The sequence below is a fragment of the Naumovozyma dairenensis genome, chromosome 7 (genome assembly GCF_000227115.2).
Source record: "Naumovozyma dairenensis CBS 421 chromosome 7, complete genome".
In the NCBI taxonomy this organism is placed as follows: domain Eukaryota; kingdom Fungi; phylum Ascomycota; class Saccharomycetes; order Saccharomycetales; family Saccharomycetaceae; genus Naumovozyma; species Naumovozyma dairenensis.
Window position 1 is genome coordinate 557,662 of NC_016485.2, and position 20,528 is coordinate 578,189.

At 34.7% G+C, this 20,528-nt stretch overlaps 8 protein-coding genes and 1 non-coding gene across 9 annotated transcripts in view; 2 read left to right on the forward strand and 7 right to left on the reverse strand.

Moving 5' to 3' along the window:
* The window catches only part of NDAI0G02450 (uncharacterized protein), a gene marked incomplete at both ends in the record, with an annotated part of 2,883 nt that extends 607 nt beyond the window's left edge, over positions 1-2,276 (reverse strand). The window contains one exon of the mRNA XM_003671215.2: positions 1-2,276. This exon is cut by the window's left edge and continues 607 nt beyond it. Coding sequence (XP_003671263.2) covers positions 1-2,276 — 2,276 coding nt within the window.
* Positions 2,277-2,856: 580 nt separating this feature from the next.
* On the reverse strand, positions 2,857-5,010 carry DPH6 (diphthine--ammonia ligase; the record flags this gene model as incomplete). Its single annotated transcript, XM_003671216.2, has 1 exon — positions 2,857-5,010. The coding sequence occupies one exon, from the start codon at positions 5,008-5,010 to the stop codon at positions 2,857-2,859; it is 2,154 nt and encodes a 717-aa protein (XP_003671264.2).
* A 182-nt stretch (positions 5,011-5,192) lies between these two features.
* NDAI0Gtrna9D lies at positions 5,193-5,264 on the reverse strand. The gene has a single exon. It is a non-coding gene; the product is annotated as a tRNA-Asp (tRNA).
* A 921-nt stretch (positions 5,265-6,185) lies between these two features.
* RRN5 (Rrn5p) lies at positions 6,186-7,823 on the reverse strand (the record flags this gene model as incomplete). Its single annotated transcript, XM_003671217.2, has 1 exon — positions 6,186-7,823. The coding sequence occupies one exon, from the start codon at positions 7,821-7,823 to the stop codon at positions 6,186-6,188; it is 1,638 nt and encodes a 545-aa protein (XP_003671265.2).
* Positions 7,824-8,104: 281 nt separating this feature from the next.
* Positions 8,105-10,546, forward strand: SLS1 (Sls1p; the record flags this gene model as incomplete). Its single annotated transcript, XM_003671219.2, has 1 exon — positions 8,105-10,546. The coding sequence occupies one exon, from the start codon at positions 8,105-8,107 to the stop codon at positions 10,544-10,546; it is 2,442 nt and encodes an 813-aa protein (XP_003671267.2).
* A 383-nt stretch (positions 10,547-10,929) lies between these two features.
* On the reverse strand, positions 10,930-12,201 carry NDAI0G02490 (uncharacterized protein; the record flags this gene model as incomplete). The annotated part of the gene is made up of 1 exon (XM_003671220.2): positions 10,930-12,201. The coding sequence occupies one exon, from the start codon at positions 12,199-12,201 to the stop codon at positions 10,930-10,932; it is 1,272 nt and encodes a 423-aa protein (XP_003671268.2).
* A 1,269-nt stretch (positions 12,202-13,470) lies between these two features.
* Positions 13,471-16,599, reverse strand: NHA1 (Nha1p; the record flags this gene model as incomplete). The annotated part of the gene is made up of 1 exon (XM_003671221.2): positions 13,471-16,599. The coding sequence occupies one exon, from the start codon at positions 16,597-16,599 to the stop codon at positions 13,471-13,473; it is 3,129 nt and encodes a 1,042-aa protein (XP_003671269.2).
* Positions 16,600-17,224: 625 nt separating this feature from the next.
* On the reverse strand, positions 17,225-18,532 carry RKM5 (S-adenosylmethionine-dependent methyltransferase; the record flags this gene model as incomplete). The annotated part of the gene is made up of 1 exon (XM_003671223.2): positions 17,225-18,532. The coding sequence occupies one exon, from the start codon at positions 18,530-18,532 to the stop codon at positions 17,225-17,227; it is 1,308 nt and encodes a 435-aa protein (XP_003671271.2).
* A 718-nt stretch (positions 18,533-19,250) lies between these two features.
* On the forward strand, positions 19,251-20,411 carry TIS11 (Tis11p; the record flags this gene model as incomplete). Its single annotated transcript, XM_003671224.2, has 1 exon — positions 19,251-20,411. The coding sequence occupies one exon, from the start codon at positions 19,251-19,253 to the stop codon at positions 20,409-20,411; it is 1,161 nt and encodes a 386-aa protein (XP_003671272.2).
* Between the last annotated feature and the right edge of the window lie 117 nt (positions 20,412-20,528).

Sequence of the window (20,528 nt, forward strand, 5' to 3'; positions counted from 1 at the left end):
GATTCCAAGGATCTAATCTGGTATATTTCTGATGTCATATTGCTCCCAGAGTCGTATCTAGATAGTCTATTTTCGCTAGGAAAGCTTGGAGAATGGTTCTCGGTAGTGTTTGAAGATGAATTAAATTTAGTATGGATTGGATGTGTTGCAGGATGCGATATTTGCAATACTTGCTTCTGATTACTTTGCGAAATTAATGTTGGTGATACTTTTGTATGTTTTTTGGGTGACAATGGAATTGAATCTTTACTTGTGATACTTTTCTGAGAAGTTACCTTTGGCAGTTGGTCTGTGTTAGGGTTCCGTATTATTTCTGTAGTAGTATCTGGTTCCGGCCCCATCAATACTTTCTTATTTGCGGAATCCTTTCCAGTGCTGAGTAATTGATTAGCAGGACCTACAGGTAAATTTAATGACCGAAGTTTATTAGTTTTAGTAGTGGTGGTAGGTACGAGTGGTGTTAAAGCGCTATCTCTATCTTGTAAATTCTGAGATAGAGGAACAATAGCATTGCTTGGGTCTGTATGTACGGAAACTGGTGAAATTTTCTGACGTTCTGGTGAAGTATGTTGGCCAGAAGTATCTTCCCCAGTATTCGCTTTGATATTAGTCTCATGATCAGTGGTAGTTGGCGTACTCACACTTTGGTTAGTTTGTACAGCCGTAGAAAGTGTTGTTGAAGGTTCTGCTCCATCACCAGTGGGATCAGTTGAACAACACTCGTCCGTACCCATTTCTTTGTCTTTAGTAGCCTTATTCGAGGTATAATTTTCTAAGTTTGATCCAGCTACAACAGTTTTGGTCGGTTGAGTTCTATTGTCACTATCGAGAATCTTGCGCTTTTTGACTTCCATGCCATCTCCATTTTCTATTTCCAAAGAATGTTTCGGAATAGCTGGAGAGGTAGTTTGAGGTGAAGGCTCAGTTGTTGTGGCGGGTTTAAATTTTGTCTGGGCCACATGATTCTGTTGTGTGTCGGTAGATCCCAAGGGAATGAGATTTTCCTTTAGTTTATCTGATTGAGTAGTTTGGTCTTGTGCCCCTCTCGTCGGTGTATCTTCTGGTAATCGTGTAGGGGGTGTTTGAACCAATGCCCCGGTCATCTGTTTAGAGTTATCACCTAAAAGTGTTTTTCTAGTTTCGGTAGTATTTTTATTATCGTTAACCATTTTTTCTTTCTCAGGATTACTCTGTTGCATTGTCGGTTTTATATATATAGGTCCTTCAGTAAGGGTATCGACTATATTCTCGTTAGTAGTTTTTTCTAACGTAGGTTCTTTTTGTATTGCTGACGATATTACTGCATTATCTACTACGTTCTCTGGATTGTTACTGACTCCTAGGTTCTGCGAAACTGAATGATCATCTACTTGTTCAGGTCTAACTGCGTTTGAAGGTTTGTTCAGCTGTGTCGTATCTTGATTTCGACTTACTGAAACGGTTTCATTTACTTCTAATGTAGGAGCTAAGGGTGTGGTAGAATCAGGCACTTTATCATTATGCGTTTGAATCTGAGCAGTTTGAAGAGAGTTTTTTACAATTGAACTTGACTTATCAGCGGTTTCTTGCTGATGTTGGGACTGATCTGACGGTATGACGTTGTTGGGTACTTGTGAGTAATTTTCAGGTGGTTCAGTCTTGACTTGGACAATTTCATCTGCTTTATTGGTAGTATTAGGATTTGAGGCTTGTACTGGTAGGCTAGGCATTACTGTTGTACTTGTCGTACTGCTTTCGTTACCGATGGGAGCCGGAAGAGTATGTAATAATGCATCTTGTGGTTCTGGTTTTACACGAATATCAGTGAGATGAACAGGCTCTGGTTCTTTCTTTACATTAATTACTAAAGTGGGACGATGCCGTAGTGAAGATGATGCTAATGCCGCCTGTGTTACTGATGATACGACTTGACTGTTAGCATCTAATTCTTGAGTATTTGTTAAGCCCATATCAGTACGAAAGCTGGGTATATTGCTAGATGCTAAGGTATTTGATAAATTCTCGGCTCGTGTTGGAAGACTTTGATGAAGGGTACCTGATTGGTACACTTGGGAAAGCTTTTCAAGTATAGATATTGGAATAGGCTCTAGAAATGTTTTATCGGTGTTTGCTGGTAACAATAGAGGAGATATCTGCCCAGGTTTCCCTTTGAAGGAATCGTGTGCACTTACAGCTTGTAGGTGAGCCATTGATGAATAATCGTCAATGTAGGACGGCAGCGATTTCACGGGAATTAAGTCATATCTACCTTGTTCAACGTTTTTTTCGAATTGCATCGATTTCTTAAAGTCAGTTCTTAATTTTTGTTTCGATAACCATTCTTGCTTTACATGTGGGTTCTATATCTGGTTTCAAGGCAGCCATTTCAGCAAAGTCGATGAGCCTTTTAGCCTCTTCTTCATATGAGTACTCCATAATCAATAGAAAGAATGGAACTAACAACTTTTTCTTTATGGTCTTTTTATTCAATTCTTGGCCTAGGTAGAGAAACAACTCAGCTTACAGAGCTTCTTGTTTGGATGTTGTTCTGTTTTCTTGTTAATCAATTGTGTTTATGCTCTTTATTTTTTATTGATATTTCATAAATTTCTTGACGCCAATATTTATTGTTAACAATAAAAAAATCGTGAAGTTTAGTTATGAAGAAATCATTTTCATAGGCATAAAGAAAGAACAAAAAACAGGCAAGAAGAATAATGGTTGTTTCATAATTATTTCTGCGTTCGCTCGTTTACTGATTCTATAAAATGCGTATTTTTTCTTTTTAAATAGTTACGTTACTTATTGTTTTATAGGCAAAGTAGACATCTTTATTTTTTTACTCTAACGTCTAGCAATGGTACGTATGTTTCATGATTAATACCTAATTTGCATCCCATATCTATGTTCATTCCCGATATAGTCGAATATTCCTTCTACTGGGAAGAACTCGATATTTTGATAAGCATATAACCCCGTTTGAACATCATGTGGCATCTTGGTGGCATTATAATAAAGTACAATATGAGCGGTTCGCTCGAGAGATGTCAATGCCTTCCTCAGAATAGTATCATCATCAGAAAATGCCGTGATGAAGTGCCTCTTTGAATTATTGGAATTGACGGTACTTTCAGCCCATTGTAATGTGTCCAGGAATTGGAGATCATACAATTCGACTGCCTCTTTGATATCTGATTCATCATTTGAATCGTATTCGTCATCAATGAATTCTATTTCCTTGCATGTAACTCCTCCCCATTCGCATACTGCATTCCTAGGTAATTGGGATACCTTTACTATGATTATAGATTCCATGGGATCATTCTCTTTGTCCCACCATAATTCCGAGTCTGATTCATTTGCCATTTTATTAGAATACAAAGACCATATACTACACACGGTGTGTAATACATCCATGGTGCTGATAAAGCATGTCATAAAAAGTTGTCTTTTGGAATCAATGGTTTCCTTTAACGTATCGAAATGTCTAAGTGCTAAAACACATTGTGCTTCCTTCGATGAATCAAGTATATTCATGGAGGCAGGTATCAATCCAATTTGTCCACTTATATAAGTAACTTTATTGAAATCATATCTGGTCCAAATCGCTTGAGAGTATGGTCCGATATTGCATGGTGCCCAATATGATCTTCCTTGCACATGTAACCCATCTTTATTTTTATTTAGCATTAAAGTTTTGAAGTCATTTATTTCTTCATTTCCTTTAATTTCTATGAGTTGTGACTCTTTTGTTCGGTCTAACACTATTGAAAGTTGTAGTTGACAATCATTGGCTAATAATTCAGATCCTACACAGGCTCTTGATGGTGGTAATGGACCGACTTTAAAGGTATTAAAAAACTTATTGTATATTCCATTTACCTTTGAGAATTGAGACATATCGCGTAATATTAAAGAAGAATATAGTGTTTGTGATGGGAAAAGATTTTCGTCGTTCAGTATTTTGGCTAATTGTTCGAAAACATTTTCAGCTTGTTTAATTACAGAAACAGACCCATTGTTGCACGTAAGATTTGAAATGAAAATCAGGCTATCCAATTTTCTAATCGAGAGGGGCATAGTAATGGTATTGTTGTTTGAATAGGCTAAGTCACCACCATTTGTTCTTACAACATTCCATTCCTCATTCTTCTTCATATATGTTTCTAATAATGCGTCCCATTTCTCATCAATTACTTTAGGGACAGGTAATAAGCTCAGTTGTTTACTAAGTTCCTCCGCAGGTACCGTTCTTTCTTGGAATTCAACTTTGAATTTGGCACTATAGACGCCATCGTCTGATACTGAAGGATCTTCATGTATTAATTGAATTAATTTAATAAACCCGTTCTTGAAAAAAGGTGCATCGAGTACCATAGTTTCAAATTCACCTCCTTCGCCACATATGTGAACTTGATACATCTTATTCAATTTTGTAAATGTGGGAAGATTTACTGGTAACGATTTACCTAAATGTGATTTATCTAACCCTATAGCAGCCACTTTAATGATTCTAGCATCAAATTTACAACAAGACGTGACATCTGTATGAATATCCTTGGACATAGAACACATTTCTTTCATCAATTCCAATTGATCTCTTTGCCATAGATAACTAAGTACTGTCAATCCCAATCTCTGGCAAACACTTTCAACTCGGATACGTTGATACGATGATAATATGGCACCTACACTAACCGCTTCAAGGTCAGGGAATTCGTTCTTAATGGAAAGAAGTAATTCATACAATTTTTCAATCTCATCGAATTTAGTCGGTAAATAATTCAAATCCACATTTTTCGAGGATGATTTATCAATGGTGGTTCTTAAAAGTGGGACACCGAGACATTTGGAATATAATGGGATAATATCATGGCCTACTGTTTGGAACATGAAACTATCCAATTCTTGTTCTTGTACATCAGTTGGATGTAGATTGGCAAGGGCAATTAATTCATGATTGTTTTTCAAACAATGGAAAATGTTATAAAAGGAATCTTTTCCTCCTGAGATCAAAGCCACGAATTTCATGGTTGGAATAATACGATGAGCAAATGCTACGCAAGAAGGCGGGTTTTTTCATTTTGAGTTATATATAGTCCCAGGTAAAAAGCATTGTATATGTTCATTGTTTCAATATTTGTAATCATCTCATCCATATTAAATTAAAGATATTCAATTCAAGTTTTATGTATTCAAAAAAAAAAAAAATACTCCGCGACGGGGAATTGAACCCCGATCTGGCACGCGACAAGCGCCCATTCTGACCATTAAACTATCACGGATTGTTTTCCATGGTTTCTGTTGGTAGTGGTAGTCTTCAATATGGTGGTCTATGCCTCGTTCTGTTGTTACGGCGAATATGAAACATATCCACCATAAATAGAAACAAATATGAAACCTCATTAGAGAAGTTTCAACATGAATCAAAGGAAATAGGTGTAACGAAAGAAAGAAAAATGAAACAGATAAAGTAGCAGATTCTTGATTTATATAAATAGGGAGTTAACCCCTTAGTACTTGAAGATTGAAAAATGTGATATGTCATATCTTAGATAAATATATATTTTTACTATATCAGTGAGAATTATAAAAATAATTATAAGAAGCATTTCTAATACGAATATTAATCATCCCGAAATCAATAATATCATGGAACAAGAATAACTAACCTACTGTACAAAAAAAAGATTTTGCAAAACTGGCAAGACCTATCTTTTATACACCTTAAAAAGTTAGCAGTTTCCTTTGATACTTTTGATCAGAATCTTTCGATAACCTCTTTCTTCTATCTTGTTTCATATCTCGAATATTCCATAATAGTTTTATGACGTTCCAATGTGACGCTATTACCTAATCTATCTTCTTGGAGCATTCGCTCTGGACAGAAAAGTCCTTTCGTTAATCGCTAATATGTTGGCGTTTATAACTAAAGACCAAACCAGTTGATAGCAGTTGGTCTTTGCCTTCCCCAACCTAAAGATTCGTTTTCTGAAGATAGATACGTACTATCGTAGACAATAAAAAAAGAATGTATGGTAAATGTCATTGACGATGAGAAAATACATGCTAGCTATACTACTAGTACTACGAAAAAGTATTTGTTTTCAATATAACACAGTTGAAGTCTATGTGGTGACTATAAATATGAGTTTATAATATGCATCTATAAATGTGTAATTGGTAAAAAAAATAATACAAATCGGTTAATAATAATGAAGGAATCGATTTTTCACTGTGTGGGGAATTTTCGCTATTTCTGGATCAGCACCGGGATCTTCTTCATCCTCTAAGATTATCGGTTGGAATCGTTCATCATCATAATCATCGTTATCATCGTGGCCGCTATTATTATGACTCTCATCTTCATTGTCTTGCACTCTCTCTAATACATTCGAATCATCTTCCTTCGAATCATCTTCTTCTGGGATCTGATAAAGAAAATATTGTAATAATGTTCTTGCATAAATTTGAGAAGCTCTTTTGTCATGTATTTCCATTAATTTATTTTCCCAATTAGTAAGGATTCTTTCAAGCCTTCTATGTTTGGAATCTTTGGCTGATGAGCTTTCTCTTTTGTTACGTTTTCGCGTTCGAGTAGGTATTCTAGAAGAAGGTACATTTACTGATTCATCGTCTTTATTCGATAGTACTGCCTCAACCAATGAAGCTTCTGCAGGATTTTTCAGTAAAGATTTTATTTTTGACCGTGATGATTTCTTCGTTATACTACCCAACCTTGGACGAACGTTGAATTTGTCAAATGTTTCCAAGATTCCCAATCCAGAATCGGTTGGACGATGTTTATGTACCCTCATATTTCGGAGACTTTTCTTGATATCAGTAGCTTTAACAACTACAACGGGATTTTCAGACCAGGATATGTTTTCTTCATTTCGAGAAAATCCACGTTGATCTGCCATCGGTAACAGCAGCAATTCAGCAAATATCCCCTCTACATGATCTATTACCAACTCGGTTAAGTATTCATGGCAATCTTTTGTGACGCTTGGTAATGCTAATTTGTCCGTTTGATGAGTCGCAGATGACAATAGTTTCCAACGCTCCCTCCATGATTTTGATTGTAGGTTAAAGTAGTCCATTGTTTCTGCAACACTTATCTCAATATCTCTATCTTTATTGTGTGGTTCTTCTCCATCTCGTTCCTCATTACTGTCTTCATTCTCACCTTGATCTAGATCTTGGCATCCTTTTTCATTTTCATTCCCTTCTTCAGAAATTTCCTCCATTGTTGTAGATTTGTCATTCTTGTTTAACTCCTCTGAAACCATTCGACTCAGTTTATTTTCCAATCGAATAAAACTGTCATCCATCTCATAGGCAATGGGGAAATCTACTAAAGTTAACAATCTACCAAATCTAGAAGTTGTTCTACGTCGAAGATCCATATCATTACCATTCGTCTTACCTTCACCATACTTTAATTCATTTAAATTCCTCTTTAATACGTCATAATAAACAAGTACTTCATATTTAGTCATCTTTCCACCAATTTTGAGATACCATTCATCAAGTCTATGGATTGAATATCTTGCTAAATAAAAGAAAAAAAGATGTTTCTCTTTAGATGTCCAATCGGTACCCAACTGAGCTTGTCTTTTCGTTAGTACTTCTTCCTCTTCACCTTCCAAATCACTGTCATCACCACCTCGATCTGTAGTTTCAACATTCTTATCTTCCAAATATTTCACTCTGCTGTCGACATGGATTCTTGATCCACGTAGTTCATATTTTATGCCCATAGTAGGGTCCAAGAACTGTCGCACTTCACCATTGAAATGATCATAATATAACTTAACCAAGTCTCTTCTTGGACGTCCCATCTCCACTAGAATACCAATTCAATCCCACTGTTCATGCTTTCTTTGATATTAAAACCAGATATTTCAACTTTGTTGGTCATCATCAAGAAATTTTTCAATTTTTTCAATATATCAACATATAACGTTATAAATAAATCTGTACGTAAGAGAACCACCTCACAACTATAGAAACAAGAACAAAAAAATCAAGAACTCAATCCAGTAGCTCGAAACTGGTCCAGACGTAGAAGGAGAAGTGTTATAAGGCTTGCTATCGCATGTCCTTTGAGTAGCATATTGAAATGTCGTCTTTCTTTCCGAAATTAAGAAGTTCTCAAGGAATACTGCCGATTAATTGGAAACGAAATTTCATAACACGAACACGTTGCATTACCATTGGAAAATCAACTCGTACTATTGTTCTAATCCATCCGTATTCTATTCCAAATATATCGTCTTCCATCAGAAACAATCAGTTTCGAACTTACTCAACCTCAGAACCCGGTTTATTCACTTCTAGTGAAATTGACAGTGACAACAATAAAAAGAATGAAACCGGTGCTATAGAACCCTCCTTATCATCATCAGTACACACATCTTCTATTGAAGAATCACAGCCCCTAATATCTCTTGATAATGTAATAGACAATAAGAGAGGTAGGAAAATAAAACCTGAAAAGCAGAAAATAGTTGTTTTAGATTACAAACAAGCAGGTCTTTTAAATGATAAAAACGATACTGTACATAATAATAGATACCATAATAGTACACGTTTAGATGAAACGTACCAAAATATATTTTTATTGAAAGATTTACCTGACTTGGAACCTTTCATTCAAACCACAAGTAGGAAACATATTAGCAAACAAAGTGCTCTTACTCAAAAAAATGCAGAAGATCATACCAAGAAGGGATCAGACAAGAAGACTGCAAAGACCACTACCAACAGCAAGTTAAGTACATTTGATTTGCAAGAGATTGAATCTCAAACTAATGATTTATTAAGATTTGAAAGTTCGGTAACTTTATCACAAGTAATGAAATCAATAGATTCACAAAAACCGTTAACGAAAGTAATCTCACATTACGATTTTTCAGACCTTTACAATAAATTAGCATTATCGTATACCTTGCCACAATTAAGAGCTTACACAAAATTAAACTATAATTATTCACTGACACATTTAACCAAGAAGAAAATCATTAATAGAATAATTTTAAAATTTTGGGATTGTCGAATAATAACAACAAATGAAGACTCAACTGAGCAAAAGGAGGATATATCCCTTATCAATCGTCATAAGCAGAAAAAGATTACAAAGACATATGAGGTTTCAACGATAGATTTAAAACATACAGAATTAGCATTGTTAATCTTCACAGAACGTGGTAAATTATTGAAGAATTTAACTAAGATGAATGACGTTACTATTGCATTCCCATTGGATGAAAATAAATTGATTATTAAAGCAGTATCCAGAAAAATTATAAATTATTTAGAAATTTCCATAAGGAAAATATTATCAAATGTTACTAATGAATTCATTGATTGTCATTCTCTCTTCCAAAAATTGAGTATTCCTCAGATTAATAATCTGATTAATTTAATTGAAATTAATTCAGGGACAGTTTTTGAACAAATTGATAAAAATAATAATAATAATAATAATAATAATAGTAATAATAGTAATAATAGTAATAATAATATTAATGAAATGATTTTCAAAGTCTCTGCATTCGGGCAGAAGAGAATTGAATTTGCCAAAAGATTACTGTACTGGGGTACGTATGAAGATAATAATCTGATTGAAAAAACAGTATTATGCGTACCTCATTCAATTCGAGAAACAGAACCAACTTTCAAAAAATATTCGTATAATGATATGGAATCGTTCAATTGGATAGACAAAAATAAGGATTGGTATAGACTACAAACTCCATATTCCTTACATAACAATAACAAACCTACAGTATTAATTCCAAGCAATCCAATTAGAATAGATGAAGTAAACGATTTCAAGGACTTTTATTTTAATTTTGATAAAAAGAAAAATGAATTACCTCATACAGCAAATGACCATACTTCAATCAGTATGACGTTAGGCGTAATATTAAATTCAAAAGACTCAACAAAACCATGCTTCCAACCATATATTCCTCAACTCAAACAAAAATTACTGCATCTTCCCTTATTTAATCCAACTGAAACCCAAGATGAGTTATACTCCATTGACAAACATGATTATTATCTTCAATTAAAATTCATTCCAATATCACATTCTATAACAGCAGCTTATCCTATAGAATTATGGTTTGAATTAGATGAGTTAGAAAACATTCAAACAGAAACGCTTCAAGTAATCACGCCCAGATTAACATGGTCATTCCAATTGCAAACACCAACATTATCACATGATTTTGCAATAAATTTTGAACATTATGAAACGATGACCAAAGAAATGGAAAATAGAATTCATGACACAGATTTGAATCTGAATTCAAGAGATAATAAATTGAATGTACCTAATGTGATTAGTTTGAATGGAACTCAATACAGATTTATTAATTCCCAGTATCATCGTGTTTTAAGATTAAAATATTTGAATAAATATTTAGTACAAATGTCCGATATCGATTCTGGTACCATGGGTGGGAAATTCACAAGAGTAGACTTTATATATGGTGATAACGACAATAATATTGGTAATGTTAATGGATTTATTAATGATGTATTGAACTTTTAAGGGAAAAATGATTAATTACTCTTCCTGTATATAATATTAAAAATAGACGCTAATTATACATTCTATCAAGTTCTTTTTCAATATATAATACTAATAAAAAAATATATAGAAGTGTTACCATCTTGAATAGTTGTGAGAGACTATTTTGTAATGTTTTTGCAGAGACTTCTATATGATGTTTTTCCACACCTGTCTTAATATTTATTTATGATTTGAATTTTGTTTAGTGCTTAAGGGATTTGTAGGCAAATTTTCCCTAAAAAAAGAAGGCAAGAAAAATAAACAAAAATGTTAATATTACTATTTTGCAAGAAGATATTATTAATTTTATACATATGTTTGTCTGGTAGATTATAGTTATATATAAAGTTATTTGTTTCTCGTTAACTACTCGACATTTTCTGGGTTTGATTTCCAGCAATAAAATATGTTACTACTTTAGAAGAAAGGGTGATTGGGGTTAAATCAGTCCCAGTAACGTATTCCCGATGGGTCGTGGAGATTGTATTTTGAAATTTAGTTCTTGTATTTGTGATAATACATCTCGAGCTTGTTTCATGGCCATTTAAAGACGCTTGGGTAGACTTTAGACTAGATGAAATTTGAGTAGCTCTAATTGATGAAGAAGAAGATGATGGCAGGTGAGACGAGGAACTAGAAAGGTGAAGAACTGAGCACTGACCATAATCCAAACTACTTGGTAATCTACATTCAGAAGGAGGTGTAGTTTCCGGCGATACCCCTTTATATCTAACTGTCAGATAACGTTGCGTCACACCGCTAACCCCAGGAATTCCTACCGAGTCTATAGTGATAGTAAACAGTGATGAATTATAACCTGGACCCAAATCTATATTAATTATATCTGATGAGGCACCAGAGGAGCTTGTATTGATGACCATGGAACCATTTGTAGGATCATAATTCCAACTCAGTGTTTTTGTTTGGCTCGATACGGCATAGCCGATCGATGCTCCTTTACTAAATCCTCGAAATACTAAAGGTTTTGCATATGAACCACGAATGACATGGATCTCCATTCCACCTGAATTCCAAAACGTTTGGTCTATTTCCTTCGTCGAGTCAAGATAAACTGCATCGTTAAGATTTGAGATACAACCTCCACCCGTAACTGAATTTGAAAACGTAGCGTTAGTATTACCTAAAACAATCGTTCCCGTATTTTCAATACCGGATTCTGGCCCATATATACTTAAATTTGGGAAAAATGACGGGATATTTATAATACCTTCATTGATAAAACTGTCTGAGGCCCCAAACAGTTCATTGACTAGATATGCACCACTTTGTACAGTCAAAAGCCCCTCCTTTTCGTTTAAGATTGACTTCACAGCTATGTTGGTCCCGCTAGTATGGCTATACCTCCCAGGGTTGTAGAGATAGATGTTGTGAGAGTTCGTAATAGATCCAGTGACATTAATATAATTTGATGAAACGCAAAGGTTACCATCTACATTCAAGGAGCCCATAAAGTTGACATTGGTTCCTGATGTAACTTTCAATGATTTATCTGTATCGATTGTAATCGGTTCATTATATGTGATTGAACCTGTTTGTAAGACATCGTGGGTAATTTCGAGAGCCTGACTCAAGGGCAGTAAGATGATATATGATAAGATAGAGTGTATTTTCATAATTATTTCTTTCTTTCTTGATTGATTGGTCTCATGGTAGATAAAACTATTAATATGATACACTAAAGAGCGTTTTATATACTGGAATGGATATGCCAGAGAAAGCAGAGCAACCCCCCTTCAAAGTGGCCAATCTATTGAGTTCCCAATGTATCTTGGAGACTTTATTTGTAATTTAGCTATAAACTGACGTGCACGTCCTATCCTACGTATTGACTACGGAATCATACAGTACATGCAGTGATTTAACATACCCTTCTAAACTCAGCTATAATTATCCGTAATTGATTAATGCATCTATTGAAAATAATCAAACCTTTGCAAGGTCGAGGATTGATATTGTTCTACGTAGTGGTGAACAAAAAATACAACAGACAATGACATCCAGTACGGGATCTTCTCTATATCTACCCCTACATAATGTATTGTACATAATGTATTGTACATCATGTAGTATCCCTGTACATACTGCAAATCCTTTAAGGTGGCATGTTCAGCAAAGTTTAATTGTGTCGTTGTTCATTGAACACCCAGACATCACATTTGTGTGTGCCCACTGGCTGACTCATTCCTTAACCCTTACCCTGAGCATGTGCTTGTCCGTAGAATGTACGTACACTACATTGGGACCCTTAAGGGTGGGAAGGGTTGGATAGAGTGATAGGGTTGAGTTAAAAATTCAAGGGGGTCACATTTGGTTAAAACTGTCTAAACTACGTATGTAAAGTTAAAGGATTCAAAGAAACCAATATTATTTGTCTTTTTTTTCGAACATGAATGAATTTATTGTCGTTTACAAGAAAGTCCTTCTAGATACTGTTTCCAAAATGTGTTACAGCTGATTTATATGCTTTTCGTCAGATCCATTTACATATATTCATATCATCTTTGCATAATAATTTCAAATTGCAAGAGCTACTAACACAGTTTGATTCTATTTATTAACTGGAACCATAAGCTGCAGTTAGATATATATATACAAGAAATTGATAATTCCTAAACATTTTAAGTACAATCTTAGTCGTTCCATAATACGGCATACACTTAGATTTTCTGATTCTGATGTTATATTTTCAAGTTGTCCAAGTAAATTAGCAATAAATATAATCTGTCTTGGTTTCATTGCAAGGAAGCTTGAACGATTCACAATTTTATGGAACGCCAAGTATTTTTTCATCTTTTCGATTTTCATTTTAAATCATCAACTGGTAATGCAAATTATGTATATATAAACATGTATGTATATGAATAATATTGTTGCTCTATTTTCTATTTTCTTTTAAAATGCCTTAAGGTAGATTTCATTTTTTGCGTTGCTGAGGTAGAAGAAGTTGGAGATATTGGTGATTCACGACTTTCAACGGCGGGCGATTGCGGTTCTTGATCAATAATATTTGCCTGGTGATTTGTATCTAATGGTCCTACGCCTCTTGCTGTTTCATTTCCTTCCCTTTCACTGTCAATATCTTCATCACTTTCGAAACTGTTTGATTCGTCCTCTGTATCATAGTCATAATCATCTTCAGTTTCGTTACCACCGTCGTCATTGCTATGAGGATCTTGTTCATCATCATCATCATCATCTTCCTCTTCAGATGAATATTCCTGTGTAGGTATTGGTGTCAACGGCCTTGGTTTACCAGTTTTGGCTCCAGCAGCAACATTGTCAACATTATTCATTCGTGTTTGTGGGTCATTTCTTCCTCTTTGTAATGTTGTTGGTTGCGGATTAGTATTTGATTTTTTAGATCCAGATAAAGATGAATTACGACTTCTCAAACCAACGGCTGTCAATGCCTTATTAACTACTCCAGTAGGTTTTATATCCTTTGAATTAGTCGTGGCATTACTGCTGCTGTTACTATTACTTCTTTCACGAGGTGTAATTTTATAACGACGTAATACATCACCTTCATTATTTTCGATAATTAATAAATTATCCATTTTATAGGCATGATATTTAGATGTAGAACCAACACTACCACGTTGCGGTATTGGGAATGATTTTCTTATACCTTCAGGTGGAGTCAAGATTTTCTTTAGTGTTCTTAAACTTGTATCAGATTCATAGCTTTGAGTAGGTGAAAGATTAAAATCTTTGGTGAATGGTCCCGTTAATATTTTTGATAGTTTCCCACTTCCTAACGATGATGATCTTGATGTTCTTGGCGACAAATTATTTGCTTCTTCATCATTTAATTTTCGTTTCTTTAAATCCGCTTCATTAAGAATTTCACCATGTTTATTTTCAATAATAATTTGATCACCTGATTGATAGGCTATATGAGCTTGGTCTTCATCTTTTTTAATTTGTTGCCTACGCTCCCTTTCAGAGGTAGCTACTGAAGAATGTGAACCTGAAATGGAAGATCCAGTATACATGGACTCATCTTCTTTATTTGTTTGTCCTGTATCTTCCTTTCCGGTGGAAATTGAATGCATTTCTGTTGTTGAATAATTTGATGGGATGTTTGATCCCATGGAGACTACATCTGGAACCTCAATACGAATGTTATTATTATTAAATGAATTGAAAGATTGTAAATCTTGATTAATTAATGTTCCTTTTTCTTTTTCTGCTCTTACTCGTTCTCTTTCACTTTCAGATTCAGAGTGGATCGAAGAAATATTATCATAATTATCATAATTATTGATATTTGCAGAACTTAAAGCGAATGTAGCTGCTTGAGCTTCTCTTTCACGTTGTAATCGTTCTCTACCTAAATCATTTAATTCATCATCATAGGTGTTGTTATATTTATTGGATAAAGTTCTACGATGGAAAATTTTATCTCTTTTCCTTTTCCTTCCTTGTCTTTTACGTTTCTTAACATCTTTTCTGGTCATACCACCTACAGCTCTTGTTGGAATACCGCTTGTTTCCACTACAGTTTCTGTTGTTCCTATATTTTCATTTGTAGATGGTGCAGCTGATACATGAGTGTCCACACGTTGTAAAGAAAATGATCTCCCAGATTTATCCAATGATGGTAATCTTGTCATCCATGTAGATTTCCCAGTACCACCATTTGTTGTATGTGTGGTAAATGTCTTGGTCAATGTTATAGTATTCAAATGACGACCCAATGTGACTACTGCAACAGATGATCCATGGACGATAATTGAAGTGACAATGAAGAAACAAGTTGTTGGCCAAATGCATGCAATTAGTTGATAATGTTTTGTTCCCTCGGGTGGAATACGAGCTAATGGAGTTGGTTCTTCAGATATGGTATCTTCTAGTTCAGCTCTTGCTAAGATAGCAGCAAAGACGGCGCCTACACCAATGGGACCGAAATGTCCTACGAAGAGAGCCTCACGCCATGATTTAATATCTGGAATAATAGGTTTTAATAACATCACTGCGGGGATTCTACGCAAGAAGATCACTACAATTGATAGAATGATTAATCTCCAAACGTTTAATCCAATGGAACCATTATTAAATTGACTCCATGGAATTATTGCACCGAAATAAATGAAATAAGCATAATTCAATAATAGATCAATGACAGTGGAGACTTTACTTTCTTCAGTTCTTTGAGAGAACCAACCATCCCAAGCAAATGCAGCACCTGCGGCGAATGAAACTAACAAATCATCTACACCCAATATGGAACCGAACCCAGCACAACAAAATGCTAAGACCACATAGAATGCTAAGAAGGATTCACGATCAATAATATTTTTCTCTTCAGCAAATCTAATGGCTCTACGTCCAATGTATCCAATGAATACGCCTAATATACATCCGAATATACATTCATAAAGTAAAGTGACACAAATCCAATCTTTAACAATTTCTCTTCCATTCCCTGGATGAATGATTAAATTTAATGATAAAAAAATAAATGGGAAAGCCATCCCATCATTACAACCAGATTCTGCAGATAAAAGATTTCTTAAATGACCTGGAACTTTTTGTGCAAATTTACCCGAGACGACAGATTGTGCCAAGATAGGATCCGTTGCAGTGATACATGCACTAATCAACAAACTTTCCGAGAAATTTAAACCTGGTATAACTATCCAAACGAAGAGGCCAATGATCAACCAACCTGTAGTCATCACGGGAAACAATAACATTACGACGGATAACCAATGTTTCAACATATATTTTCTTGGTAACTCTACAGCGACAGCGAAGATTTGCAAACATAATACGATTCTTGTGATTTCCAAAGTGATTGAATCGGAATTCCCCCATTTTAATGGATTAAACCAATTTAAACAAACGGGTCCCACGATAAGACCGAATATACCGGCGACGGTGGATTCACCGATGTATAGTTTCTCCTTGACGAAAAGTGAGACTAGAGAGAAGATTGATGAGAAGACCCCTACACATGCGTATGCGACATGAGCTTTTGAGACTGATAAATGTTCCCAAACAGCCATGAAATATTGGTGTGGTGAGAGATATAATGTGTGTGTGTGTGATTTGTTCGTGATGAGCTTTTGTTTTGCTTTTGATTTTTCCCCTTAAACTTGTGGAACTTGCCTTACACGAACTTTTTCTTTGTATGATATGAGACAGGGATAAATATATTTAGATGTAGAGTATAATATGATTCGTTTTTCCTTTCTTAGTACGTAGGTAGAGAGACAGGAAAAGAAAACAAAATATCTCAAAGGAAATCTAGCGAAAATTGCCTAAGTGTGGAATGTGAAAAATTGAGAAGGCAAAGAGCAAGTGAGATGGTATGATATGGTACAATAATAATGCTTGAATATGACTCCTTCTACCGTATCACTATGGGCTCTCTCTTCTATCTATCTTGTTTCTAGTGAAAAAGTAGCAAAAATGGATGTACTTTAGGTACGTAAGTATATTTTCCAGTTTTTTGCTATTATATATTTGTGGAGCGTGCGCCACACATTCTATATATATTTGTATTATGTAAATATATATATAGAGAGAGAACACTGTCTCTGAAATGATAGTTCGACAAAGAGACCAAAGAGAATATATATATATAGTCCAGAGGAGGAGTATGAACGAGAGAGTGAGTAAATTATTACACTAAATTATGAAGAAATTATATATAGAGGCCTTGAGCATTGGATCGTCTATTAGATAGACCGACAGGCCGAAGTGGACAAGGGCCTTTTCCAGGAAAGCCACGATTACATTATAGTTTCTTAAATGAACACCAACAATGATGCGGACATGCCTAGTCTTCTTTAAGAAGAAAGTTCTTAACTTATCGACTGTCTCTAAGAATGGTGTAATCAAGTAATCATTATAGATGACATCCATGGCAAGCATATATACAACGGAGTTTGGATTCGTGTTTGAATTATTGATACGAACAAACTCTGGATAATCTGCCGCATTCTTGAACGTTTCCCAATCTAACGGTAGCACTTCTAAATTAATTGTCTGCTTGTCTCTCTTTTGTGTATTTCTTTTATTAGTCTTGTCATCAGCGATGTCTGCTGCTTCGTTTATTTCTTGTTGTTTCTTGTCTTTAGAGGTCGCTTCACCATTATCATAATTTATATTCAAAGATTTGGAAATAATCTCTCTCTTGTTCAATTGTTTCAGGTTGTTTTTGATATTGGATTGTAATTTACTCAAAATACCCTTTTGATCAGTACAAATATAATTATCTACATGATTCCCCAAGACAACGGGTAATATCCCTGATATACCCGAACCTAATTCAATAATAGATGCTATGGCTTTATTATTATTCTTATTATTATCAGTGTTACCGTAATAACCTGCAGTCTTTGTATTAAACAATCTAGGGACAAACATTCGAGAGAAGTCATAATCACTAGTTTCAAGATCTGAATTATCAGACCAAGAATCATTACGCAATAGTGTTACTTCCATACCATTTCTCAACGGTTTAGAGGCTTCTTCATACAATACCCATGCAATAAACATGATTGTGGTCTTCCATAGAACATATCCAGTAGTGGAATTGTTGTTATCTGTATTTGAACATAGACTCGTGATAGATTGTTCAATATCGAGATAATATGAACTTGTATCTGCTCCATCGGAATCTTCATCATCTTCACTTGTGTTGTTTTTCTTGTTCCTCCCTTTCCTCCTCCTCCTCCTCCTGCTTTTCTTCTTCTTGTTTCTCTTCTCCATCTCAAAGTCATGATATAGAGGTGGGTTGAGGTCGATTTCCAATCTACAAGCTTTGGGATCTTGCATTCCCAAGTCTTGCGGCATTCGATCCAAATGGTTATAATTATTTAAATCGGAAAACCTACGAGACATTTCCTCATGAATAGTGTCATGCTGAATAGAAACTAACATGAAGGAGCTATCTACACTTTCGTGTGGTCCCTCTGAATCAGTTTCAGACATTCTTTTTGCTATCTGTTTCTATGGGCTGCCTGCACGTATGTCCTTATTCTATAGGTACTATATTATTTGCTATATCAAGATATCAAGATATCAAGTCACCATGACAATGTCAATTACATGTGACAAGTAATATAATTGAATAACCCATGGTTACGGAACGAAACTGTACGTACATACGTATGTATGCACCCCATCAATACATTACTCTGGATCCTTCATCGAGAGGATACTACGTACGTAAGGTACTATTAATTCATCGAAACTACTCAACCGATGAGCAGAGCAGAGCAGAGCAGTATTTTCCAGAGATTTTTCACTTTTCACTTTTCATGTTCCCACCCCATCCACCTTCCCCCATCCCACGGTGTTCTCTTTGGGCGCCACACTCGGTGTCCCGGTGGTATCTTCTGCACCCAAATTTTACATAGAACGAATATACAGGATAGTTCCTTTGATAATACACCTGGTTTCTTGTTGTTATTAGGGAAGTAGATAGATGATAATGGGTGTATGCTATATTGTACGTACGTAGTATATTACTGTTATACACCCGAATGGTTTATCTTACTCCAACTTCAAATATATATATGTATATCTATATGTAGGTCCATGGTCTATCTATCAATCTTGTCTGGTCTTGTCTTGTCTTGTCTTGGTTCGTCTCGATCCCATAACAACGACGACACAATAAACAGCAGTAACACGAGGCAACACAATAATGTACTATTCAAACTATAACGAATATATTCAGAACCAAAATTATACTCAACAATCTACGCTACCTTTAGCACCTCCTTCTTATCATGTTGATGGATACCCATTATCAAATCATGGTCAATTGTATTCACAAGTACAACTATCAAATACTGATAATAGTTCCAGAACAACAGATTCAATCTCTGCTAGCTCTGCTACTGAATCTGTCTTTTCTGCTAATAATCATTCCCACACTCCTACTCAAGCTCGCCCAATCAATCATGAAGACAACAACACTTTCTACGATGCTAGAGTTAAAGAACTGGAAGAGTACTACTTAAAGACACTACTAAATGATAATAATGACAATAACAACTACGAAGTTAATGGCAATATTAGTGATGTATCTTTGTCTCCAGAACCATCTTATGCAAAACCAATGGATTATTTTTATAACGGTAATACTAAGAACAACAATATTTACTTAACTACTCCTCAAGTACTACTATCATCATCATCATCATCTTCTTCTTCTTCTTCTTCTTCTATGCCTAAAGTTTTATCTAATAATAATACTAGTAACATTAATCCAATTATAAATCCATTTCTCACTCAACCAAATGATTCTTCTAAGAGACCTTTCAACAATAATAATCTACAACCAATTGTTGAAAACAAAAAATTACAAGTTGCAATTAATCCAAATTATGCACCATCAGCAAATAAGGGAGTCCTACCATTAACCACTGAAAACTTACAAAAACTATCAATCTCATCTAATAACCAACAGAAACAAGTTAAACAACCAAAGAAAACCATCAAATCGAAAACCAAATCTCAATCTCAATCACAAACGAAACAATTATACAAGACAGAATTATGTGAATCATTCACTTTGAAAGGTGTCTGTAAATACGAAAATAAATGTCAGTTCGCTCATGGGTTACATGAATTACAATTAAAGGAACGTTCCACCAATTTTAGAACTAAAAATTGTTCTAATTGGCTTAAATTAGGTTATTGTCCCTATGGGAAAAGATGTTGTTTCAGACATGGTGATGATTCAGACATTAAGATTTACTTAAATGCAGGAACGTATACCTCTGTAAGTAAGGATACTACTACTGCAAGAAAGAAGAATACTCATGCCAATGTTAAAGTTTTGAAAAGAATGACATGGTAATTTGCTACTTAATGAATTGTCTCCCATCTTTATTTATTCACAAATTATTTATTAACTTATTTATTTATTTATTTTTAACCATATATCAATCCAATGAACACATCAATATATCTTTAT